The sequence below is a fragment of the Mesoplodon densirostris genome, chromosome 16, assembly GCF_025265405.1.
Source record: "Mesoplodon densirostris isolate mMesDen1 chromosome 16, mMesDen1 primary haplotype, whole genome shotgun sequence".
Lineage (NCBI taxonomy): Eukaryota > Metazoa > Chordata > Mammalia > Artiodactyla > Ziphiidae > Mesoplodon > Mesoplodon densirostris.
This window is the reverse complement of record NC_082676.1, coordinates 541338-567450: the sequence shown is the minus strand read 5'-3', so window position 1 is coordinate 567450 and position 26113 is coordinate 541338. Positions and strand designations below refer to the sequence as shown.

Sequence of the window (26113 nt, the reverse complement as noted above, 5' to 3'; positions counted from 1 at the left end):
GGCGTGGGAGGCGGCGGTGAAGCCAGTGAGGGTGGGTGTGCAAGTCGGGGCTGCGTGGAGCCCTCGCAGGGGTGGGCATGGTAGGGGCTCCTGCCCACTTCAGCTCTCCCTGGCCTGCAGCCATTGCACCCTCTCTTGGATCCTTCTGGTCCTGCAGATCTTCGCCTGAACGTCCCTTCCGTGTCATCCAAGCCGCAGCAGCCGCCGCTGCCGCCAGTTACTGTCCATCCCGTGTTTTCATTTCTTCCTCACCGGTCGGTCCCCTCCTGGAAGGTCACTTCCAAGGAGTGAGCCCTGCCTGTCGTGGTCACAGCTGAGTCCTGGCTCGCGGTGGGGCGCGGAAGAGATAACGCTCACCTGCGGCTGCCCTTTGACGGCTGCCCTTTGACTTCCGCCTACCAGAGGAGCGCATGGTCGGCAGGGACGTCTGGATGGGGCCCACCGCTGCGCCCTTGCCCCTTTAAGTGCTGGACCCGGGCGCACGCGCAGTAGGCCGTTCGGGCGCGCAGGCGCAGTGGGGCGGTGGATGTTTACGGCGGCGGAGGTCGGGGCTGCGTAGTGGGAGGCGGACTGGCCAGGGGCGCCAGAAGAGCTGCAGGTGCGGCCCAGCGGCCGATCCCGCGGGCCCGCCGAGCCAAGAGGTACTGAGCCGCCGCCGCCGCCGCCCTCGGCCCGGTCTGTAGCGGGGTATGGGGGGCGGTGCGGCCCCTCGTCCCCCTCCCCCTCTCTCCTTCCTCTCCACCCCTCCCCTTCCCCTCGTCCCGGGCTCCCGGCCCCTCCCCCAGGGCCGCCCTCTCCTCTCCGCGTCTTCCTGTCCTCTTCCGCTGTCCCCTCGTCCCCCACCCCCAAGCATAAACACCTCTCCGCGTCCCAGGCGTCTCCCGTCCCCGCTCCCCCCTCCCCGGGGGTCCGCCCGTCAGTGTTCCGGGGGTTCCCGAGGTCTCTCCAGGTGCGCATTGCTTACATCCCTTGGGTTGACTTAACTCTCCAGACGCGTAGATCGTCCCTAACTTACTAAGTAGGAAACATTTGCAATTAGCACGGCAAGTGGAGAGTTACCAAGATTTGAGACAGGTTGTACCTTTTCAGAAGGTGATAGAGTCTGTTAAGGAAGTATTGGCCCTTCAAGCCTTGGGGACTTAGCTTCAGGCAAGACCTGAAAGAGGCGTTCGGTTGGGAAAGGAGAGCTCGCCGGGCTTTGGGGCGTGTGTTTTGTTTGTGTTTGCGAGGGCCTGTGTCTCCCAAGTTGATGTTTGCACATCAGAGAAGTCTATTATCTCCACCCTTTGCTCATGTGCCTGTCAACGTTTTCTTCGTTCTTTTTGGCTAAGGAGGGGCTGAAGTGAACAACTGCATTCTTAGTGTTGGGTAGACCGGCAGGTTCCTGTATAAACAAGTCCGAACTTGTGGCTCTGCGGGGGGGAAATAGAGCCATACGCTAGGGTGGGAGGGGCCCTTGGAGACGGTGGGTTTCGGCTCCTGAGACCAGCGCCTGGGCCCCCTCCTTGTTTGTACTTGGCGCGGGACGTCCCTGGCGGGGAGAGACTCCTCGTTCTGACAACGTGTTAGTATTTTCAGTTCCAGTTTTAGAAAGCTTTTTTTTTTGTGTTTAGTAGAAATTATCTCCAACACGTGTTCCACTGGCCTGGCTTTTATCAGGCTCATGTATAGTGTGTATATGGCAGCCTTTCAAGTATTTGGAAAAAAAAGTCCCTCTGCATTCCTTGTAAGAGTTTTGGTTTTCAAAATGAAAAAGTCTCCCTTTCTTCCATTATGCCTGCGGCAGGGGGTGTGGTTTTGGTTCCTTCTCCCCAACTCATCTTCCAGCTGAATTACTTTGTCCGTGTTGCCCTTAATAAGTAGCCTGATAAACCCAGCGTCGACTTGAATCTTGGCCCCGGGTATCAGAGCTTCATGCTCTGTTAGCCTGGCCACTGTCACGGCCTCCTCCATTGTCCACCTGAGACCTTCCGATGCCTCCTCCTGCTCAGCCGTCTCCTCCCTGTGCCCTTAACGGCTGGTTTTGGAAGAAGCAGCATTAGAGGAAGGCTTTCTTGGGTGGTGCCCGGTTACTGCGGAGCGGTGAATTCAGGGTTGCAAAGTATAGTCGAGTGCAGCATCCGAAAAATGACTTGCCGTTACTTTGAAAAATTGAATTTGAGTGGCTTGTAGGTCCAGATTTGGTTTGGCAAGGACATCTCTTAACCTGTTGTTGATGTTTTTGGTGGCGTTAGGACTGATCACATTCATGGTCAGTAATAAGCAGTGATTGTTTGCAGTGTGAGGGAGGGTTAGATTGCCCGGGAGAGTTAATAGTAAATATCAGATCCTACAGGTTATCCCGTGCAGCCTACCAGTGGCAGCAGATAGGGTTACCACACAGTTATTTAGTCTGTCATTTTGGAGAGAGATGACCAGTGTGTTCATTGGCAAAGAGTTTTGCTCCCTTGAGAACTGTTTAAAGCTGTATTTGGTGTGGGGTAGAGAATATAGGCCCGGGGTTGAATGGCAGCCCTGTCCTTTCACACTGGTGTGTCATCATGAGCGGAGTGACTTCTCAGTCCCAATATGCCTGATAATGTTGTAAAGCCAAGATGAGGTCGTGACTGGCAGGTGGTGCCTGTAAAAAGGTTGCAGTTAGTTGCTAGTTTTACTAAAAAGCTAGCCTTTGCACGTGGAATAAACTTTCAAAGTGAGGCAAAGTTGAAAATAAGGGATAAATACTTGGTAGACAATGAAACACACCCAACATATACTTCGTGTTTGCTTTCTGAGGATAGAACATTATACTTTGCGGGCTTCTGGGTGAAGAGGTGGCTTTCAGATCCACCCTGGAGGATGTGTGGGTGCCAGACATTTCCCTAAAGCAAGCAAACATGACTCATCTTTTAACTAGTGACCCAAATTTTAAGATGACTGTCCAAGACTAGGGGTAAAGGCTTTAGCCTCAGAACTAAGTGGCTCATCCAGGATTAAACTTGACCTCATTAGCACCTTATCCCATCTGGCTAAGTTAACTGGCCGTGGACTGTAACCAGCAAGGTCTCTGAAACAGTTTAAAATGGGGGTGAGAATCTAATAATTGGAAGATCCTAGTGATTTGGAAGTCTGATACTCAGCTCTAAAATCTTTATTTTATGTATTTTTTATTTTTTAAATTAAATAAAAATTTTTTATTTATGGCTGCGTTGGGTCTTCGTTGCTGCGTGTGGGCTTTCTCTAGTTGAGGCGAGTGGGGACTACTCTTCGTTGTGGTGCACGGGCTTCTCATTGCGGTGGCTTCTCTTGTTGTGGAGCATGGGCCCTAGGGCATGCGGGCTTCAGTAGTTGCAGCATATGGGCTCACTAGTTGTGGCGCGCAGGCTCGGTAGTTGCTTAGTTGCTCTGTGTCATGTGGGATCTTCCTGGCTCAGGGCTCGAACCCACATCCCCTGCGTTGGCAGGCAGATTCTTAATCACTGTGCCACCAGGGAAGTCTTCAGCTCTAAAATCTTGCCGATGAACATGAACTGTTCCAGCCATAAAATAGAAGAGCGTTTGTATTAAAAGTCCCACCTTTCACACATTTTGTGTCCTTGTGAGAAGCTGAAGATTAATCTGTGTGGTCGGTGGCTTTCATTCCTGGGGAAATCTCTCCCACCGCAATTGCCAGTTTTGTGTGTGGGGTGTGTGTGTTTGGAACTCTTAGTTGTGGCATGCAGACTCTTAGTTGTGGCAAGTATGTGGGATCCAGTTCCCCGACCAGGGATCAAATCTGGGCCCCCTGCGTTGGGAGCGCAGAGTCTTACCCGCTGGACCACCGGCAAGTCAGTGCTGTTTTCTTTTTTCCCAGCAATTTATAGCAAATGTTTTGTAAACATTACCATTTTATTTGAAGTAAAAGTCCCTCGGGTAAGTATAAAATTGGAGTTGTTTAGGAAGAGTAAAACCTCTACAGGTGAAGGAGCATTTTCCCTGTGAACTAGAGGAGGGTACGTGGCGTTTTGGTAGCCGGCTCAGAGGGGAGTACATGCTGTTACTTTGTCTTTTTGAAGGCGGTTGGGAGGAGAGCGGAAATGTACTTTCCGATGTTGACGAGCTGGAAAGGTTGTGTAGTAGGCATTTCGAGGAGTTGAGGGAGTTCTAGTAGCAGCTTCTCTTGCTCTGAAGCTGTAGCCTTGAGACGGCTGCTGTGTTTGTTACAGTGAGGTGTTTGTCACAATATGTTTCTTGGGGAAGAGGGTTTTGTGGATGTTGTTTTTGCCTGAATTTGTACATCAGAACGTCCAAATCAGAGACTGAATGGATTGCTTGACTTGATGTTTATGCGTATGTGGGATGTGGAGTTGCTAGATAAAATATAAGACAGCAGTTAAATTTGAATGTCAAATGAACAATGAATAACTTTTTATTATTTGTTGACCTGAATTAAAAAAATTTTTTTTGCTTTTGAAGATTTATGTACAAAAAAAAAAGGATCTACAGCACTTGAAATATTCAAAGAGGTTGATATTAGAATGATTTTCTAGTAGACATATCTGCTCTCTTTTTATGTTTACATTCAATGATTTTTCCATATGTGGATATATACCTGTTAAGACAGATACATGTTCAGGATTTCCATGGTGGTCCAGTGGTAAAGAATCCGCCTTACAATGCAAGGGACGCAGGTTTGATCCCTGGTCGGGGAACTAAGATCCCACATGCAGCGGGGCAACTAAGCCCGGTACCATAACCACTGAGCTCGTGTGCCTCAACTAGAGAGCCTGAGTGCTGCAAACCACAGAGCCCACTTGCCCTGGAGCCTGCGCGCCACAACTAGAGAGAGAAAACTCACATGCCACAACTAGAGAGAAGCCTGCATAACGCAATGAAAGAGCCCGCATGCAGCACTAAGACCCGACCAAAAAAAAAAAAACAAAAAAATCTTAAAAAAAAAAGAGATAGGTGTATATTCAAGATGATTTTAATCCTAAATGCTTGACTTTCTAGAATGATGATTTTTAGTAAAGTTTTGAATTCATGCTTTAATGATGTTTTTAAGTTGTCAACTATGTTTTAGGGATTGCATGTTCATTTGTATTCAGTCGATACTATAAACTACAAACTTATTTTTGGATGGATATAATTGAATTTCAAATTTAACTTTTTTGTTTTGACTCTTGGCATTCTTGGGAGTGGAGGGGGATAGGGTGGGGGGGTGGGTGTTGAATACATATATTCCATCTGTATTACTTTCAGAATTCAGAATCTGAAGTTGGTAAGTGTTTAGGACTCCTATTGCTCTCCTCTAACCTTTAGTATGAATTGCTCTTTTAAAAATTTTAAAACGGCAGCTTTCTGTAAACGTGGTCTCGAAGATGGGAGGCGCCGTGAGTGCTGGTGAGGACAACGACGAGCTGATAGACAATTTGAAGGAGGCGCAGTACATCCGCTCTGAACTGGTGGAGCAGGCCTTCCGAGCTATTGACCGCGCAGACTATTACCTCGAAGAATTTAAGGAGAACGCGTATAAAGACTTGGCGTGGAAGCACGGTAACATCCACCTCTCCGCTCCGTGCATCTACTCAGAGGTGATGGAGGCCCTGGACCTGCAGCCTGGCCTTTCCTTCCTGAACCTGGGCAGCGGCACTGGCTACCTCAGCTCCATGGTGGGGCTCATCCTCGGTGAGTCTGGCTCTGTCCCACGTGTAGGAGGGAGAGCCTGCCGGCAGCGTGTCATTTTGTGGGGACCGAGTTGTAACTGCTCTCGGCCTTCCCAGCCGTCGTGGTGTCCACACAGTCCCTGGGTGGGGGGGTGATTGGATTAATCGAGAAATCCCCGTAAGGAATAGAAGGGTCCTTCTGCAGCTTTCCTGTCCCCCCAGCCTGCGCCTCCAACATCTGATCGGCACACCCTCCTTTTGGACAACAGAGGACCTAGAGATCGTATAAATCTGGACCTCATGGTCATTTCTCGATTAATCCAGTCACTTGGCCCGCCCTGTCATGGTCTCTAAACTGGGAATAGTTAACTTTAAAGTCCCCTGGAAGTTAAAGTTCTTCCAAGCACTTTTTGTTTTAATACTAAAAAAGTTAATACTTGTAAGTTGTTTATTTTAAATATATTTCAGGGATGGGAAGGATTTCACAAGTTATCTCATTTGAAGCCATTTAGCCTGTTTTCCCAGGTTTGCTAAATATCAGAGCTTTCAGCTTAAGTATCTTAACATCATTACTAGGTCAGTATAAGATTCCAAATATTGGCGATTTCAAGTAATAACGGCTTTAAATTCATATCTAAATCATTAGCGGTCCATCACAAGATTGTTTCTTTGTGGCTGATATAGGCACTTAAGAAAATCTTAGCAGTAACCGTTGCTTTTTGTGGATATGGAATGAAACTTTTGGTTTCTTCATAAGTTCATATACTTTAGAATTTGCTGAAGTTTTGAGATTCTGATCATCTGACTTTAGGCTATAAATTGCTACCCTCAGATTATTAAATGGCAATTTTTTTAAAGCTAAATGCTTTTTGAATTTAACTTGTCTTGGATTGAAACTGCTTTGCAAAGGGAGCCCGGGTTATTCATCATTCTGGAATTAGTGAATTGTAATTCCCTCTGGTGGAGCTGAGAAATTGGAGGAGCTAAGGATAAGGTGGTCAGGATATCAAACTGATTAGATTAGAAATGCTATTGAAAAGAAATGAAATGCTCAGGAAAAGATGACTTAAAGTAAACCTCAGCTGCCCTGCTGCACTTGATGTTGTGTAGAAGTTATAAAGAAATGGCTTACAGTTGATGTTGTTTGTCTTTTCTGAATCCCCTCTTTCTTGGGAATTTCACTAGATACTAGGAGAGGAGAGTTCTGAAGGAAGGAAAGCTGTGTTTTCGGCTGCAGTGGACACTGCGTGCTGCTTTGATGTATTTGAAGGAGGTAACTTGAGAGTTTGCATTCACGGGTAGACATCTTGGATCTGCAGGGAGAAAGCTGCGCGCACTGGACTGTGTTCGCTGTCTGGATGCTGTGTGTCCTGGGCCTCCCTGTCTGGTTCATGCAGCCGTGATGGTGCTTCGTGCAGATCACTGCAGAGGTGAAAACCTTGCTGGCCTCCCCGTGCCTGCAGATGTGAGGCTTGGAGTGTTTCATCTGACGTAGGGGCTCTTATTCTCTGACCGCAGCCTTTCTGCCCGGCTCTGAACCGTGTCCCCTTTCTGCCACATTCCTGTGCTCATTCTGTGGCTCCACCCCGTTGCTGAGGGCGCTCCCTTCTTGAGGTCCCAGTTGGCGGTGGGGAGGGTGCAGCACTTGTCAGCTTAAGCTGGAAGTGTCGTGGATGTCGTGTGCTGCTCCGCGTGGGGCCTCGTGGGACTAGTTTCCGTGTTGTGTCTTTGGTGCCACCGTCCTGCCCGCCTCCTGCACTCCCTCTGCTTTTAGTTCTCTCTCTATTGGGGCGGGTCAGGGGATATGTGTTTTTAGTCTGCTGTGAAGCTTCTGGGGAATAGGAGGTGTGTCCTCAATAAGTGTCTAACAAAGGTGCGGGGCTAATGAGAACATGATGAGTGGGGAAAAAAAGCAAGCTTTCTTGGTCTCTGGCAAGTGACCAAGAGAGCAGTGGGGATGGAAACGGAATCATGTGGATGTGATACAAATACTGGAAATGTGACTTCTCAAGTAGGCTGTGTTTTTGCTTTTTATAACTATGTTTAATCTTTTTTTAATGATATTTTATTTATTTATTTTATTTATTTATTTTTGGCTGCGTTGGGTCTTGGCTGTGGGCGGGCTTTCTCTAGTTGCGGCGAGCGAGGGCTACTTTTGTTGCGGTGTGCAGACTTCTCATTGTGGTGGCTTCTCTTGTTGCAGAGCGTGGGCTCTAGGTGAGTGGGCTTCAGTGGGTGTGGCACGCAGGCTCAGTAGTTGTGGCTCGCGGGCTCCAGAGCACAGGCTCAGCGGTTATGGCGCATGGACTTAGTTGCTCTGCAGTATGTGGGATCTTCCTGGACCAGGGCTCGAACCTGTGTCCCCGGCATTGGCAGGCGGATTCTTAACCACTGAGCCACCAAGGACGCCTGTAGGCTGTGTTTTGATGAGAGAATGTTTTAGCAGCAGCTCTGTACATGACAGGTGTTGAGAAAGGAGAGCGTGTGAGTCATCCAGCAGAGGCAGGAAGGCCTGGGCCTGGGGCCAGGCTGCTGCACCAGGAAGGGGCCAGATGAACCAAGTGGCAGAATGCAAAGCTGTGGGTGCACAGATGGTTGCATTTACCAGTATTTCTGTTGGACTGTAGGGTTGAATGCTGCCCTGTGACTTTATATGTATGTCTTTTATTTATTTTTTTTATAAGATTTTTTTGATGTGGACCATTTTTTTTTCTTTTTGCGGTATGTGGGCCTCTCACTGTTGTGGCCTCTCCCGTTGCGGAGCACAGGCTCCGGACGCGCAGGCCCAGCGGCCATGGCTCACGGGCCCAGCCGCTCCGCGGCATATGGGATCCCCCCAGACCGGGGCACGAACCCGTATCCCCTGCATCGGCAGGCGGACTCTCAACCACTTGCGCCACCAGGGAGGCCCGATGTGGACCATTTTTAAAGTCTTTATTGAACTTGTTACGGAATTGCTTCTGTTTTATGTTTTGGTTTCTTGGCCACGAGGCGTGTGGGATCTTAGCTCCCCAACTAGGGATCGAACCTGCACCCCCTGCATTGGAAGGCGAAGTCTTAACCACTGGACTGCCAGGGAAGTCCCTGTGTGTGTTTTAAATAAAGCCCTACGTGCCCTGTTTATTTTCACATGATTTTTTTAAATTGAGGTATAACTTACCCGTAGTAAAGTAACAAGTGTGAAGCGTGGAACTTGGTGAGTTTTTACATCCACCTCCATGTAACCATCACCCAGAACAAGATGCAGAGTCGAGTCTGTGCCCCAGAGTTTCTCATGGCCACCGCCCCGTAGCAGGACCCCACCCCTCCAGAAGGGGGAGGATGCTCACCTCCATCACACAGATGAGCGTTACCTGTTTTGACTTTCATACAAGTGCTTTTATTTTAATTTAATTCAATTTAATTTATTTTATTTTTTAATTTCTTTTTTGCATGTTTTTAAAAATTTATTTTTGACTGCATTGTGTCTTCGCCACTGTGCGAGGGCCCTCTCCAGCTGCAGTGAGCGGGGGCCACTCCTCGTTGCGGTGCGCGGGCCTCTCACTGCGGTGGCCTGTCCTTCTGCGGAGCATGGGCTCCAGGCGTGCGGGCCCCAGCAGTTGCGGCAAGTGGGCTCAGCACCTGTGGCTTGCGGGCTCCAGAGCGCAGGCTCAGCAGCCGTGGCTCACTGGCCCAGCTGCTCCGCGGCATGTGGGATCCTCCCGGACCAGGGCTCGAACCCGTGTACCCTGCACTGGCAGGCAGACTCCCAACCACTGCGCCACCAGGGAAGCCCTATTTTTATTTTTTATTTAAAAAAATTTTTGGCTGCATTGGGTCTTCGTTGCTGCATGTGGCTTTCTCTAGTTGTGGTGAGCGGGGGCTACTCTTCATTGCGGTGCGTGGGCTTCTCATTGCGGTGGCTTCTCGTTGTGGAGCACGGGCTCTAGGCGCATGGGCTTCAGTAGTTGTGGCACGCGGGCTCAGTAGTTGTGGCTCACGGCCTCTAGAGCACAGGCTCAGTAGTTGTGACGCACGGGCTTAGTTGCTCCGTGGCATGTGGGATCTTCCCGGACCGGGGCACCAACCCGTGTCCCCTGCATCGGCAGGCGGACTCTCAACCACTGCGGCACCAGGGAAGCCCGGCAGGTGGATTCTTAACCACTGCGCCACCAGGGAAGTCCGACCTTCATGCAAATGGATTCTTACAACACAGAGATTTAATGAAGCTGTTTGTGTCCATAGTTCTCCCTGAGATTTAACCCAGGGGCATTTGTATGTGGAGAAAGCAGTTTCATCACGTGGGCTCCTGACTCTTCTCACAGCTTTATTTCCAGTTACTGATAAATTTCTTTTGGTTAAAAAAAGCTTCATTTTGATTTTGGAATTATAGTTTTATTTTGATGATGATTTAAACCTATTTTGTGAGAATTAAACACCACATCTGAGTGTTTGGGGAGCCCTTTGATGGAAAACAGGCCTGTGTCCACTTTCATTTGCAAATACATGTTTCTTCTTTAATTCATTCGTGGCACTTTGAACTCCTGGTTACAGGCCTTGGCTTTTTTACATTTTCAAATGATTCCTTAGAAGCTTGAGGACAGGGAGGTCCAGGCTTTAGGAAGCTGTGAGAAAGAGTACTGATGATGTGGTGAGCAGAGGCCAGCCTGCATATTTATTTATTATTATTTTTTTATTTATTTTTTTTTTTTTTGCTGTACGCGGGCCTCTCACTGCTGTGGCCTCTCCCGTCGCGGAGCACAGGCTCCGGACACACAGGCTCCGCGGCCATGGCTCGCGGGCCCAGCCGCTCCGCGGCATGTGGGATCTTCCGGGATCGGGGCACGAACCCGTGTCCCCTGCATCGGCAGGCGGACTCTCAACCACTGCGCCACCAGGGAAGCCCCCAGCCTGCATATTTAAATATTGGGTTGGGTGATTTAGGCCCAGTAACGTGTATTTCTGTAATTATACATGCCAAATCAAGTGTGTTGTAGCCTATGAAACAGAAATAAAGAGTAGGGGTTCTCGCCCTAATTCTACATGTTTTCTTATCCTGAAACCGTTTAGGTCCTTTTGGTGTGAACCACGGGGTGGAACTCCATTCAGATGTGACAGAGTATGCAAAGCAGAAGCTGGACTTTTTCATCAGGACAAGTGACAGCTTCGACAAGTAAGATCAAATCTGTCCATGGTTCTGGGTGTCAGTTATAACTTAAACTTTGGATTAAATGGAAAGAAATCAGTTTATTACTGTTCGTGTTCCAGGAAACATGATTGAACTGTGGCAGGAGAGTCAGGGATATGTGTGTATCTGTTCTAATTATTCTTAAAATATTTTGTGTTTTTAAGGGCCTTATGTTTTTAATTTATTTATTAATTTTTATTTTCTTTACAAATTTATTTATTTATTCATTTATGGCTACGTTGGGTCTTTGTTGCTGTGTGCGGGCTTTCTCTAGTTGCGGCGAGCAGGGGCTACTCTTGGTTGCGGTGCATGGGCTTCTCACTGTGGTGGCTTGTTGTGGAGCACGGGCTCTAGGTGCACGGCTTCAGAAGGTGTGGCACGTGGGCTCAAGTTGTGGCACACGGGCTCAGTAGTTGTGGCTCACGGGCTTTAGAGCGCAGGCTCGGTAGTTGTGGTGCACGGGCTTAGTTGCTCCGCGGCATGTGGGATCTTCCCAGACCAGGGCTCGAACCCGTGTCCCCTGCATTGGCAGACGAATTCTTAACCACTGTGCCACCAGGGCAGTCCAGGTTTTTTAATTATGATACCTGAAAGTAATTTCTCACCAGTATAAGAGAACAAATAGAATGTTCATTTTTCCCAATTTTCGTGTTTCCAGTAGAGACAACATTTTATCACCTACTTGTTTGTAAAATGGAATTGTTGCATTTATCTTTATTTTTTTATTTTAAATTTATTTATTGATTTTGGCTGTGTAGGCTTTCTGGTTGCGGCGTGCGGGCTTCTCTAGTTGTGGTGCGTGGGCTTAGTTGCAGTATGTGGGACCTTAGTTCCCTGACCAGGGATCAAACCTGGGTCCCCTGCGTTGGGAGCACAGAATCTTAACCACTGGACCACCAGGGAGGTCCCACATTTGTTTTTAAATGGCACCATGTAGCTAGCTCTTGCATTTTAAAGCAAAGCATTAAAGTTCATATTTTAGGGAGTAAAAATTTTAGAAAAACCAAATATAATTTTCCCTCTTTTTACTTGGTTAGTAGATCTTGAATAAGATAATAAAGATAGAAGATAATAAAATAAGATAATAACAATAGCCAATAGTGATGCTTGGAGCTTGGCTGATGTAAGCTTGGATTGCACTTATGATACTGACTTTCATAATATTTGGTTTGGAATTTCTAGCGTTCTGATTATTACTCGCGTAATTATTTCTGAAGTCTGGCGTCCAGCTTCTGCCTCTGATTTTGCTGTGTTGCTGTGGGATTGTGCGATGAAAACATACCCGTGTTTAGTGTAGATTTGCCATGTAGGCTTGTTCTAATGTGACATATTGAGTTGTGGAAAACATTGTTTGCTTCAGGTTTGACTTCTGCGAGCCGTCCTTCGTCACCGGCAATTGCCTGGAGATCTCTCCAGGCTGCTCTCAGTATGACCGGGTGTACTGCGGGGCAGGCGTGCAGAAGCAGCACGAGGGGTACATGAAGAGCCTCCTCAAAGTCGGGGGCGTCCTGGTCATGCCGCTGGAAGAGAAGGTCAGGTCCCCGTGTAACCCACGGTTTTGCACACTTAGCTGCCTGCCAAGGTCGGTTCCGGGGAGCTGACGTGCACTCTCCTTCCTAACTCTTGTAACAATGCCCTCCATTTCACCGATGAGGAGACAGGCCGTAGAGGCAGCCAGGGCGGGGCAGGTCCTGACTCAGGCGGGCATCCCAGAGCCTGCACTGCAAGGCTGACCTGCCGCCCTCTCTCTCCTCCTCCTCTTTTCTGTCCTCTCCCCCTCCTCCCCCCGCCCCCTAAAAGCTATTCTTTTATGCTTTTGCTAGTATTGGAATTACTGTACACATAAAAAAAATTATTAGAGTAATTCTATTTTGGTAGCTAGTCTAATTGTGTTAAATTCCATGGTGGAGGGTACTTTACAGAATCCCTTGCTGAGTGGGAATCTTGTCCAGGTCTACTTGGCTATGCATGTTTCTGTATGTTTTAGATACTGTGTTTCTTTGGAAAAACAGATTGCAATAAATGAGCAACCTATCCGTCACAAACAACGAGGAAAAACAGAAATGATAAATGTTAGGAGATTGTGCGTTTTGGTGAAATTTTCTTCAGTTTTAAAATATTAGCATTAAATTCATTTTGTTTGAAAAGTAATTATTTATTTTAGAAAATCCAGAAGATATGAACATTAAGAAAAACTATTCACAGTCCCTCATGACTGTTAGCATGTGATTCTTGTAGCACTCTCCTCTTAGTTTGTATCCTTTCAGAAAGGTTATTGTACACTAAGGTGTTGTAGTTAATATGTGAATATAATTTTAAGTTACTTAATATTCCACATCATCATTTTTTAGTGCTTCTGTGGTAGCCGGTTGAACCATTGACCAGTTAATTATCTGGCTCCTATAATCAGACATTAGGTTGTATGTCGTTTTTATTGTTAGTTACTGTTATGTAAAGACTGTAGTGAATGTCCTTAATAAAAAATATATATATTCTTCAATATTTCAGTTTGTACCTGCAAAAGATAAGGGCTCTGTGTTTTTAAACTTCATAACGAAACCATTACCAACCTAAAAAAATTAATAGTAATTCCTTAATATCTTGAAATGTCCAGCTAGTGTTCAGGTTTTCCTGATTGTCTCAAAATCAGATTGAACAGCTTACTTGAATGAGACCCCATTTAGGGCTGTGCACTGCACTTGGTGGATTATCTCTTCAGTGTTGTTAATCTCTAAGTTTTCCTCCTTTCTTGCAATTTATTTGTTGAAGAAATCAGGCCATTTGCCTTAGAGAGGTTCCTGCTGCTGTTCAGTGGGGCAAGATGGTCTTTTTCCAGTTCCCATCCTCCAGAAACCACAGCCCAGGACTCCGTCTAGGCTGGAGTATCGCAGCTGGTTGTGAGGGTCTCTGACGACTTGGACTTGAGAATCGCCCCATCTTCTTACGTTTCCCCCGCCACACGGACATTTTTTGTAGAGTCCAAGGAGGCCGTCTCATCAGAATCCCCACATCCCTTCTCTGGTTGCTTCCTCTTGTTACCTGTTAACTTCTTTCCCTGTTATATATATTTTCTGTACTAGAAGCTTGAGTATATTTGCAAGAATATCATTACGTTATGTGTAATTCTTGTCACATCGCATTAGAGGCCCATATTGTCAGGTTTTTTCATTGTTAGTGTCTGTGTTTTTTTAGGTTGTGTACAGGAATGATTATATTTAAATAGACACTACCAGTAGTCAAATCTTTTGAATGTCCTCGTTTTGTCTTTGGGATAGTTGACTAAGATAACTCGGACTGGTCCTTCTGCCTGGGAAACAAAAAAGATTCTGGCTGTTTCTTTTGCTCCACTGATCCAGCCCTGCCAGTCAGAGTCAGGAAAATCAAGACTTGTCCAGTTACGTAAGTATGAAGATTCTTAATTACTTTTTAGATCTTTTTACTGTCGTTAGAATTTGAAGAGAAATAACATTCATAAGAAACCTTTTAATGTTAAAGAACACTTTTCCACCCATTGAGGCCTTTAAAGTTTTACAAGTGATTTTTAAAAAATCACTCAAAAAATTATAGTCTACTTTTAGCCTATTTTGGATTATTTTAGGATGTTTGTGCTTGATATTCAAGGATGAAAAGGAACTCCCTAGAAAGAGAGAAAAGGGAAGAGAAGCATGAGCAGAGGCACACTGGCCGTGAGCTGGACGTCCCTGGTGTGTGGGAGATGTACGCCGGGGACGTCCAGGGTTAGGGTTAGGGTTAGCAGCCTTTGGCGGCTCTGTGTTATTTGAAGCCACGGGATGGTTGTCAAACCAAGGATTGATAGGCATAAGCGGAGAGGAGCTCGCCAGAGTGGGGGTCGTGGGAACATGAGGTGGGCAGGTGGGTTAGACCCAACTTTACCATGTAGGTGGTAGAGTCCGTCCCATGTTTTAAGTAGAAGATGTGGGGACTTCCCTGGTGGCACAGTGGTTAAGAATCCACCTGCCAATGCAGGGGACATGGGTTCGAGCCCTGGCCCGGGAAGATCCCACATGCCGCGGAGCAACTAAGCCCGTGTGCCACAACTACTGAGCCTGCGCTCTAGAGCCTGCGAGCCACAACTATTGAAGCCCACGTGCCTAGAGCCCATGCTCTGTAATAAGAGAAGACACTGCAGTCAGAATCCTGTGCACTGCAATGAAGAGTAGCCCCCGCTCGCCGCAACTAGAGAAAGCCCGCGCGCAGCAACGAAGACCCAACGCAGCCAAAAAATAAAAAACAACCCCCCCGCAAAAAACTCTAAATAGAAGATGTGGCACCTCCGTATTCTGGATTCCCTGGTGGTCAGGGGAGGGTGAATTTGTCAAATGTGTGCTCCCTGAAAATCCCACCGGAGTGGGTAGGCAGGCCTGCCCGCGGGCGGGGGGGCACCGCCTTCCAGAGCCCCTGCCGAGCTTCAGAAGGTGAGGCCACAGGTGGGATCTACGACAAGTGTCTTGATCATGCCTGGGTAAGAATCATGAAGACGTGGAGGGTACCCGAGATGCGGGTTTTGAGGCCAGGGCTTCAAAGCCAGCGTGGCAGAGTGAACAGTGTCGATGCTCGTCAGGGCTCCGGAAGTGAACTTGGGAGTTTTGTCTCCCGGACCAGAGGCTCTTAGACGAGTAGAGTGACGTTGATGAGGGCAGTGCACATCGAGGCCGTGAGGATGCGGTTGTGTGCTGCACAGGGGATGGGGTCAGCTCTCAGATGGACGGGTGAGCGACCAGACTGCAGGCTGAGCTGGTCAGGAGGCCACTGGAATTTTCTGGGCAGGAGATAAAGACTGAAGCTGAGACACTGGGCTCTACAGTGGCAGGGACTCAGGAGGCGTGTAGGGCCTTTCTGAGGAAGGACATGGGCCTGAGGTGGCTGCCATGTTATGGAGGCGGGGCTGCAGGAGGCTCTGACCCCAGCAGGGCTGGGTTAGAGCCCGGGGAGCCTTTGGCTGCTCTGTGTTATTTGAAGCCATGGGATGGATGTCAAACCAAAGACTAACAGGCATAAGCGGAGAGGAGCCCGCCAGGCAGGGTGGAAGAGGAAGAGGCCAGGGGATGAGGTGGCCCCCACCGATGGCACCTCGGGGTGAGCTGGAGAGGCCAGAGCTGGCCCTTGGGAGGTCTGAGGAGGGGGCAACAGCAAGTGGGGTGGCGGGGGAGGAGTGCTGCCATGCGGCCGAGCAGGAGGCCATGTGGGGGTGTGAGGGGCGGGCGAGTGCAGGGCCCCCGTGTCCTGACAAAGGGGAGGAGGGTGCTGCGAGCCGGGGCGCCTCCAGGGCATTGGGCGCTGAGCAGGTTTTGCTCGGGCCTCTGTGATTCTGGTGAGAGACGTGGGCGACAGAGGAGTCCTCCGCATAGTTTGGGTGGTTATTTTTTTGGAGAAGTTAGGTTCAGGGGGGTAAGAAGTGATGCTGACTCTCAGTGTCAAGGCCCCTAATGATTCTCTTCCCCTCAGAGGAGCCGTTATATTGCTGTGTGTGTATTGCCTACACATTGGCCTAAATTGAGCTTTAATTGCCAGATTTTATTTTTCCTTGATGTGCTTTGGGATTTTTGTTCTTAAAAATGTTTTGGAACTGCTTTTTCTCTACTTTAATAAAAAAGGAACAAATTCTTAAATTTCTGAAATACTGTGAAAATATTAAAACAGATAAAAGAATTGTAGAGCCATGTGGTCACTGTATTTCCACTGGATGAGACAATGCATCACTGAACACGGCAAATAGGGAAATGAAGCCGGGTATCAGAGAACCAAACGCTGTAACCCTGGTTTTTATTCTTCCATTGATTGATTAGCCAAGCAGTACCGCTTCCTTTTCTTATCTGATTTACAGGTCAGTGCATTTGAAAATATCTTTTGAAAAATACCATATGAATGCAAATTAGAGTATAATTAACATTTGCCTACAACACTGTCCTATTCTTGTAATGTGTTTGTAAGTACTCCAGTAAATGAAAATGTGGTTAGAATTTTCTCAGGTGTCTAGACCTTGTGGTGTCACGAGGCTGAGGCTGACGGTCTCGCTCTCTGCACAGCACCCCTGGCGGTTCGCAGCCTCCAGGACCTGGCGCGCATTGCCATTCGGGGCACCATTAAGAAGGTCATCCACCAGGAAGCTGTGAACAAAAACGGGAACGGACTGAAGAACACTCCCAGGTTTAAACGAAGGAGAGTTCGCCGCCGCCGAATGGAAACGATTGTCTTTTTGGACAAAGAGGTGTTTGCCAGTCGGATCTCCAACCCCTCTGATGACACCAGCTGCGGAGACCTGGAAGAGGAGCGGCAAGAAGAGGTGACAACCCCGCCGGACGCCAAGCCAGAGCCCCCGGTGAACTTCCTGCGTGAGAAGGTCCTGAGCCTCCCTCTGCCAGATCCCCTGAAGTACTACCTGCTTTATTACAGAGAAAAGTAAGTCTGTGGTCCAGGGGAGGAGGCCAAGCCTTCCTGGAGGGCCGCCCGCAGCAGGTGCCCTGGAGAAGGAGGGGGCTCCCGCTCTGCGTCTCGTCTTCTCGTCTGTCCTTGACTGTCCTGGAGAGTTTTCATCCAGTCGTCTGATTTCTGTAAACACAGTCTGACAAACATAAGGTGCAAGGGAGAATGTTGTCTCAAAAGGGTGAGAGTCTCCTGGAGGAGGGGTTGACTTCACACTCTCAGGAAATGCTGAGGTCTGCACGTGGAGGTGGCCTGGAGACCGTTTCTTACACAAGGTACACGTGTCTGCATCAGAAAGGAAAACTGAAGTTGAAATTAACTTGTGTTTCTTTTATAAAAGGTGAGACAAAAAGCACAAGTTGGTAAGTGTTTAAAATCTTTTCTGAGTGGGACATGCCTATGTGCAAGTTTGAATTTTACGGTATCAACCTCTTAATTACTGGCACTGAGTAATTAAAAGATTTATTAAAAGATTAATTAAAAAGATTTAACTAAATCTTTTAGTTATCTGGAACGTGGATACTTGATTGAAAAGCCCTCTCAAGTAAATTAATTACATCTTACGTGAGTTGTCAGTTGTAATTTTAAAAAAGGAAAATTGTGCTGAGGAGAGGAATGAATGTATCAAATTGCCAGATGTCTTTGTGGAATTGCAAAAGAAATTCCAAGGAATTTTTTTCTGACACCTTTTGTTACCTTTAAAAGAACCAACATTGAGTAATCACCTCAAGGAAAGTCCTGAAGAATGAAACAAGTGTTGTGTAAGTAAGGAGCTACATTACTTTTGCCCCAGAGACAGAGAGTACTGTTGACTCAGCTTTAAATACAGTCACGGTGTCTAAGGCTCAGTCCTCAGAGCAGGTGGGAAGTACTGGCTGCAGGAAATGGATTGGGGACAATGTAGACGGCCTGTGGGTTGGGTTTTTTTTTTTTTTTTTCAGTTGGCTATTTTTCTGTAATCACATTACAGTACTGATTCATAGATTTTATCTTTTATAATTCTGGAGAAAAATATTTGTTAGTTTTGTAATTTTTCCTAAGAACAAACTCGTGTTTAGTACATTGCATTAGAACAGTTTCACTCGAGTTTGACGTGTAGAATCCATCTTCTCCAGCGCTGTGTGTTGAGAGCTTCCTGTCTTATCAAGTCATGGGTCTAGAAGAAGAGGCCGTCCTTTTAATTAGGTGGCAGCATGTTTACAAGTGACACTGCTTCTTCCAAAACATTGGTTCTTTTCATACTTTTCAGTTTTAACCAAAGGCTAGTATAAAATGTTAACACTAAACCCCAAATCAGAGTGCTGATGGAGGATTAATCATCCAGATTTTATGATTAATTTTATCTCTTAGCCTCTCAGGTGTTGCTGGATTTCAATGTCTGTGGTTTTACCAGCTTCGCTGAGTTCTGGTTATTTTGTTTTGCCATTTATGCTTTCTTTAAGTAACTGAGTCATTTTATCACAGAATACTGTGTGCACACATAGCTGGGAAAGCGTGTATATTGCCCTAAATTGGTATAGTTAAGCTATTGTAAAGAAGGGTTTCTTCATAGTTGTGTTTACCTGCCTTTAACTGGAAGTCAGGCCTCATTGTCTCAGAGAGAAAAGCATGAGTCACGTTTACTTGCTAATACTTCAGTTTGCAGATCTTGTTGACGTTATTCTAATTGATTTGTAGAGACCTCTGCAACACGTGGACATTTTTGGACATGATATCTGAAATATTTTATATTAGGTGGCTTGACTAAATTTTTTTCTGTAATTGTATATGGATTTCCTTTTTTTTTCAACCACATTTGCCTTTATGCTAGATTGTAAAAACTCTTTACGAGGCATAAGACATGTTTTCCCCTATATATGTTAAACCTTTCCTTAACATTTTGTATTTACTTGTTGGTTTGTGACTTTTAAACCAGAATTTGGTTACAATATATATATATAGATATTGAATATAATATATGTGAAATAATTTGGTATTGATCTATCTAATAAACATAAAGGAGAATCAGCAGTGAGTTTCCCTGTGTGTCAGCATCTTTCTCCAGAGGCAGTCTCAGACACTACTTTCTGTTTTCAAACAGATGAATTATATATACAGTCTGTGTTGTCTGCAAGCTCTATATTGTAAACCACATTCTAGACAGTGGCTGACTTTTATGTTTTGATTAGTCTGTATTTTTATATGTGACTTTCGTCTTGAAAGTAGTACAGCCATAGACATGTGCAAAACAAATAACAAATTTATAAATATTAAGTATATAATGTAGAAATCAGCTGTGTATTTAAAAATATTTTTGCCCATCTGGAACTTTCAGGGGATTAATGCAAGAAATATGAAACAAAGGTTTTAATGAACTGATATACAAAAGATACCAATAAAGGTAGTTAGGACACTTTAGCCTTCTTGGCATTGCTTCTGTTTCCTGTGTGGAATTAAAATTCTTGGCTACATTTTTTTTTCCAAAAATGTTTAAAAATAAACGTTAAAAAGTTAGAATCAGGGCTTCCCTGGTGGCGCAGTGGTTGAGAGTCCGCCTGCCGATGCAGGGGACACGGGTTCGTGCCCCAGTCCGGCAAGATCCCACATGCCGTGGAGCGGCTGGGCCCGTGAGCCATGGCCGCTGAGCCTGCGCGTCCGGAGCCTGTGCTCCGCCACGGGAGAGGCCCGCGTACCGCAAAAAAAGAAAACAACAACAAAAAAATTAGAATCATGTGCTTTCTTTCACTGTTTGTATTATTGCTGAATTCTGTACCATTCTAGCACACTTAGAGGAGGCATGATATGTGATTGAACACAGGAAGTTGGAACAGACAAAGTCTGGCTACGTGAGAACATAGGCGTCTGGAGAGAGTCTGGTGAGTTTTTTGGCCCGATTTCCCCATATTGTGAAAATGTTAAATAAGAGATATTGGGTAATGGCATTATATCTTGTGGGGCAGTAGGGGTGAGGATGAGGGTTCAGGGTTGGCGCTGGGGTCAGGCCAGGGCCAGGGTCAGGATTTAGTGTCAGGGTCAGAGGGTCGTGGTCCAGACTTAAAAGTATTGAGGTGCTATTGTAGTAAGTGAGCTTTTTTTTTTCTTTTTCATTTAAAATTCCAGTTTTTCCTAAACACCGTTGCTGATTCTTTTAATCCATCTGGGCTTCTATAACAAAACACCAATTGGGTATTTTAGGTGGCTTATAAACAATACAAGTGTATTTCTCACAGTTCTGGAGGCTGGAAGTCTGAGATCAAGGTCCCAGCACGGTTGGGTGAGGGTGCCCTTTCTGGTGGCAGAGTATATTACAGACAGCCCATGCTGCTTTTACTTCAACAGGCCATTTTTCTGTAAGCATATTAGAGCACAGTTTGGGGTGGTGCGAGCAAAGCCAGGAGGCCGCTGCAGTCAGTAGCCCTGAGTGAGTGGTGGGAGGTGTGTGGCAGGCTCTGCAGGGACGGTTGTCTTCCCACGGCGAGCACAGAGCCCTTGTTTTCTGGACTTCGTCACATGCTTAATCCTAACTGTCTCTGGGAGTTATTTCAGCAGGATGTGTTTTATAGAAGCTTCCCTGCCTTAAGGCTTAGGGACTCATGGTGTTTGGAACCAGGCTCGTTCGTCACACAGCAAGCCACATGCTTAGATGCCGAGGTTGCAAGGCAGCCAAGTGATGATATGAAGTCCACCTCCCCAGAGGCAAGGAAGGGGCTTGAGGTACTTATAGGATAAGGAAGCAAGGTGGTCTTAGGTGTGGGGAAAGGAGATTGGAGGTAGGGAAGAGGTGAGGCATGAGTGTATCTGAGTTACCTGCTTCTTCATGCGACTTCAGGGGATTGGAGTAGGGTTCAAATTTTTAGTCTGTTCTGATATGAGCCTATAGTTAAGGGTTAAAGGTGGTGTAGGATCATGGTCAGGTCAGAGGTTAGGGTTAGGGAGTAGTGTATGGTTCAGAGTTAGAGGGTCAGGATTAAGGATTGAAATTCAGGCTCAGGGACTTCCCTGGTGGTGCAGTGGTTGAGGATCCACCTGCTGATGCAGGGGACATGGGTTCGAACCCTGGGCCGGGAAGATCCCACGTGCCACGGAGCAACTAAGCCCGTGCGCCACAACTACTGAGCCTGCGCTCTAGAGCCCACGCGCCGCAACTGCTGAAGCCTGCGTGCTCCAGGGCCCACGTGTCACAACTACTAAGCCTGCATGCTGTGACTACTGAAGTCCATGCGCCTGGAGGCCACACACCGCAACGAAGAGCAGCCCCCACTCGCTGCAACTAGAGAAAGCCTACGTGCAGCAATGCAGACCCAACGCAGTCATAAAAAAAAAAAAAGACTTGTACATTTCATTAAAAAAAATTCAGCCTCAGTGCTCAGGGTGAGAAGATAGGGTCAGGGTCAGGGCTAGAGGCTTAGGGACAATATTAGAAGGTCCATTAAGAGGATGAGGTTTTGAGGGTCAGAGTTAAAGGATCTAGGTTAGAGGTTCAGGGTTAGAGGGTTAGGCTAGCTGTAGGTTGGCTCCCCTGCACCTGGAGATACGGGACCCATGGAGTGGGGACCAGGCAGTACCACTGCAATGGGGCTGCATTTGCTGGCACATCCTCACCAGGTGTCTCTCAGCGCCAGGAGTGTCCAGCCTTAGGGCCCTAGCCAGCTCTGGGTCTACATGATGGGACTCCAGGTTGGGTCACTGCTGCTGAAAGAATTTACTAAGAAGTTCTCTCTCTCTCTCTTTGTAATTTATCATTTTTATATAGTGGATTATAGCTGATTTACAATGCTGTGTCCCTTTCTGGTGTACATCCACTTGGTTCACATAAAGAGAAACATCTACATATTTTTTTCCATATTCTTAGCAGTCTTATGTATTCTCTTCTGGAGATTTCAATGTGTTGAGTTCTATGTGCTATACACTAGGTCCTTGTCGATTATCTATATTGTCCATGAAGGGTATGTATGCTAATTTCAACCTCCTGGTCTATGCCTCCCTCCACCCCGCCTTCCCCCTTTCGTAGCCACAGTTGTGTTTTCTAAATGTGTGTCGCTGTTTGTGTTTCGTAAGTTTGTTCATTTATTTGTATCCATGTTTAGATGCCACCTATAAGTTAGGGTTAGGGTTAAGGTTGTTAGGGTCAGGGTCAGGGTCAGGGTCCGGTGTGTAGGGTGTGCTGAGTCTAGTCCTTTGCGCTTTAGAGTAAGCCTTGTTGATTGCCTGTTTGGTCTGTGGAACGGTATCTGTGCTCATTTTAAACTCCTGGTTTATGCCTCACCTCAACCGACCTTTGCACTCTGGCGGTCGTAAGTGTGTTTTCTAAATGTGTGATTCTGTGTCTCTTGACATTTAGTTCGTATATAGCAATTTTGATATTCCACCTATAACTGATATCTTATGATAAGTCTCTTTTTCTGTCTGACTTATGTCACTTAGAATGATCGTACCTAAGTCCACCTGAGTTGCTGCAACTGGCCTTATTTCATTGATTTCATGGCTGAGTAATATTCCATTGTACATAAGTATCACATCTTCTTTATCCGTGTTTTCCTTCCAAGGAGATTTCGGTTGTATCCAAGTCAAGGCTCTTGTAAACAGACCAGCACTACACGTTGTGGTGCCTGTGTCCTGTCGAGGGTTGCTTTTCCCAAGATATATGCCCATGAGTGGAAGTGCCATGTGCTCTGTAGCTTTGTTTCTTAGATTTTTTTTAGGAGACAGAATACACTTCTCCAGAGTGCCATTGGCAATTTACCTTTCCACAATCAACGTAAAAAGGCTCCCCTTTCTCCATGCTGAATCCTTCACTTCTGGTTTTTACACTTTGTGAGGATGGCCCTTCGGACTGATGCGAAGTGATACCTCCTTGTAGTGTTGATTTGCATGGTGCGCCTGCTTGGTTTGCCAAAAAGGGTGTATGCGTTTTCCCTGAATATATTCTTGTAGAACGCATACGCCCTTTCTGGCCAACGGCATCGTTGACGAAGTTCTGCCCCTTTCCCTGTGCTTTCAAGGCAAGACCAGTCTCCCTATTGAAATTCCGTTCCTGCAATTCTGCCTTGCTTTCAAGTCCTCTTTCGTGACTTACCTCAAGGCATTTTTCCACGTTAGGTATCATTTACAGTCCTGCACGACTGTGAATTGCAGTGCCCCTGAGCTCCACTTTTCAACTTGTTTCTTTGGGCACTGGCCACCATACAGCAGGATTGCTTCAAGCCCTATTCTAGTTCCGAAGGCTAGCTGAGCCTTTTGTCACTTCCTCTTCCTCTTCGGAAATTAGAGTGGCATGTGCCTGTCCAAACACCTCAGCGCTGTCCCTCATTCTTCCCACCTTCCAGTTCATCTTGCGGACAAATTCCAAAGTGTGCGAAACAAGATGTTGATGGTGCTGACTTCCCCTGGTGGGGAGATGGTTAGGAAAGAGGCTTGAGCTGGGAACCCGAGTGCCAGGAGATGAGGAGATGAGGTGCCTTTTCCAAACTCTTCCCTATGCGACAGTGTATCATTGTCAGGGTGTCCCATGCATGTTTTAGCTGTACGAAGGGTCCCCTGCACTTGGAGATTTGGGATCCATGGAATGGGGACCAGGCAGGATTACTCGAAAGGGGCTGCATTTGCTGACTCATCCTCACCATGCCTCTCAGCCCCACAAGTGTCCAGCCTTAGGGCCCATGCAGCTGTGGGTCTAGATGTGGTCAATCCAGGTTGCATCACAGCCCCTGAGCGAATTTTGTAACATTTTCTTTCTGTCTTTTTTTTTGTTTTTTTAAAATTTATTTTTATAATGGGGTAAAGGTGATTTTCCATGCTGTCTTTCTTGCTGCTGCACATCCACTTGTTTCACTTACAGAGAGACATCCATAAATTCTTTTAAGATTCTTACCAGTCGTATATATTCTTTTCTCGTGACTAGAGTGTGCTGAGTCCAGTTCTTGAGCTATAGAGTAGGTCTTGTCGATTACCTGTTTGGTCTTTGGAACAGTATCTGTGTTAATTTCAATGCTCTGGTTTATGTCTCACCCCACCCCCACCTTTTCCCTTTATCAGCCATAGGTGTGTTTTCTAAATGTGTGACCCTGTTTCTGTTTTGTAATTTAGTTCACGTGTAACCATTTTTAGATTCCACCTATAAATGATATCTTACGCTAAGTGTCTTTTTGTGCCTGACTTTTGTCACTTACAGTGATCGTATCTAAGTCCACCCGAGTTGCTGCAACTGGCCTTATTTCATAGATCTCATGGCTGAGTACTATTCCATTGTACATAAGTACCATATCTTCTTTATCCATTTTTTCCTTCCAAGGACATTTATATTGTTTCCAAGTCGAGGCTCCTGCAAAAGGGCTGCACTAATAGTTGAAGTGCCTGTGTCCTATGGGTTTATGGTTCTCCCGAGATACACACCCAGGAGTGGAAGTGCCGTATGCTCTGTAACTCGATTGTTTTTTAATTAATTAGGTAATTAATTTTGCCTGTGTTGGGTCTTCGTTAGTTCGTGTGGGGTTTCTCTGTTTGCAGGAAGTTGGGGCTACTGTTCGTTGACGTACACGGGCTTCTCATTGCAGTGGCTTCTGTTCTTGCATAGCACTGGCTTTAGGCGTCAGGCTTCAGTAGTTGTGGCACACGGGCTCCGTAGTTGTGGCTCACGGGCTCTAGAGCACAGGCTCAGTAGTTACGGCGCACGGGCTTAGTTGCTCCACGGCATGTGTTATCTTTCCCGACTAGGGCTCGACCCTGTGTCCTCTGCCTTGGCAGTTGGATTCTTAAAGTCTGCGCCACCAGGAAGTCCCTGTAACTCTATTTAGAATTTTTAGGAAACGTCATACCCTTCTCCAGCGTGGCTGTTAGCAACTGACATTCCCGCCATCAGCGTAGCAGGGCTCCCTTTTCTCCACATCCTCTCCTCCATTTCTGGTTTTTACACTTTGTGAGGTTGGCTATTCTGACTGGGGCAAAGTGCTACATCTCTGTAGTGTTGATTTGTATTTCCCGCATGTTTGGTTGGCCACAAAGGTCGTATGGGTTTCAACCTGTACACCCTTTTTGGCCAACTGAATCATAGGCAATATTGAGCAGCTTTCATGTGCTTTAACGGCAAGTCCAATCTACCTCTTGCAGTCCGGTTCCTGCAGTTCTGCCTTGTTTTCAAGTCCTTTTCAGTTACTTGCCCCAAGACTTTTTTCTACGATAGTTGTCATTTACAACCCTGCAGGCGTGGTGGATTGCAGTGCCCCTGAGCAACTGTCTTCAACTTGTTTCTGAAACCGGCTACAAGGTGGCAGGATTGCTTCAAGCCCCATTCTGGTTACAGGGGCGGCCTGAGCCTTTGGGAAATTCCTCTTCCTGATGGGAAATTAGAGTGGCATATGTGCTGTCCAAGCACGCAGAGCTTGTTTTTCATTCCTTTCCCCCCTTCCCCTTCATCCTCCCGACAGATTCCAAGCCGTGCACGACCGGCTGTTGAGTGTGCTGACTCCCCAGGTGGGGAGACTCTAAGGAACGAGGCGGAAGCGGGGACCCCACCCCCAGGACATGTGGAGATGGGGTGACTTTTCCGAACCCTTCCCGCCCATCCGGCCCCCCATCCTCTGGGGTTCTGTCCGGACACCGCGGGGTTTCCAGCGGTGCGGGGCTCTCGCGCTGCCCTGCAGGGAGCAGCCCTGCTACCCGCGCCTGCAGCGCCACCTGCTGGCCTCTCTGTCCTCCCGTTGGGCACAGTCTTCACCTTCCCCGCTGCCTCGGACGGTCCCTCTCCGCACTGTCCTGTGATCACCCCCGGCTCCACACCCCTCGTCCAGCCTCAGGGATGACCCAGGACTGGGCTCCCCGCCTGCCCACCTTCGGTCTGTGTCCTCAGTCCACCTGTGCAGGCAGGTGAGGATCCCCTCCAGAGGCTCCCAAACGCTTCACC

At 47.1% G+C, this 26113-nt stretch overlaps 1 protein-coding gene across 2 annotated transcripts; it reads left to right on the top strand.

Annotated features, from left to right (window-relative positions):
* The first annotated feature begins 528 nt into the window (after positions 1 to 528).
* On the top strand, positions 529 to 19619 carry PCMTD2 (protein-L-isoaspartate (D-aspartate) O-methyltransferase domain containing 2). 2 transcript variants are annotated; one of them, XM_060078933.1, is made up of 6 exons: positions 529 to 641; positions 5316 to 5646; positions 10674 to 10776; positions 12152 to 12323; positions 14067 to 14190; positions 16839 to 19619. In XM_060078933.1, the coding sequence occupies exons 2-6, from the start codon at positions 5340 to 5342 to the stop codon at positions 17213 to 17215; spliced, it is 1083 nt and encodes a 360-aa protein (XP_059934916.1). In that variant the 5' UTR covers positions 529 to 641; positions 5316 to 5339; the 3' UTR covers positions 17216 to 19619. The 2 variants fall into 2 exon arrangements, with proteins under 2 accessions (XP_059934916.1, XP_059934917.1); XM_060078934.1 differs by having other exon boundaries at positions 529 to 675.
* The last annotated feature ends 6494 nt before the right edge of the window (positions 19620 to 26113 follow it).

Excerpts from the sequence above, each read along its gene's own strand:
- PCMTD2 (XM_060078933.1), top strand. The coding sequence starts at position 5,340 with ATGGGAGGCGCCGTGAGTGCTGGTGAGGACAACGACGAGCTGATAGAC. Across the intron at positions 5,647-10,673 it reads CATGGTGGGGCTCATCCTCG|GTCCTTTTGGTGTGAACCAC; the intron begins GTGAGTCTGGCT and ends GAAACCGTTTAG. Across the intron at positions 10,777-12,151 it reads ACAAGTGACAGCTTCGACAA|GTTTGACTTCTGCGAGCCGT; the intron begins GTAAGATCAAAT and ends TGTTTGCTTCAG.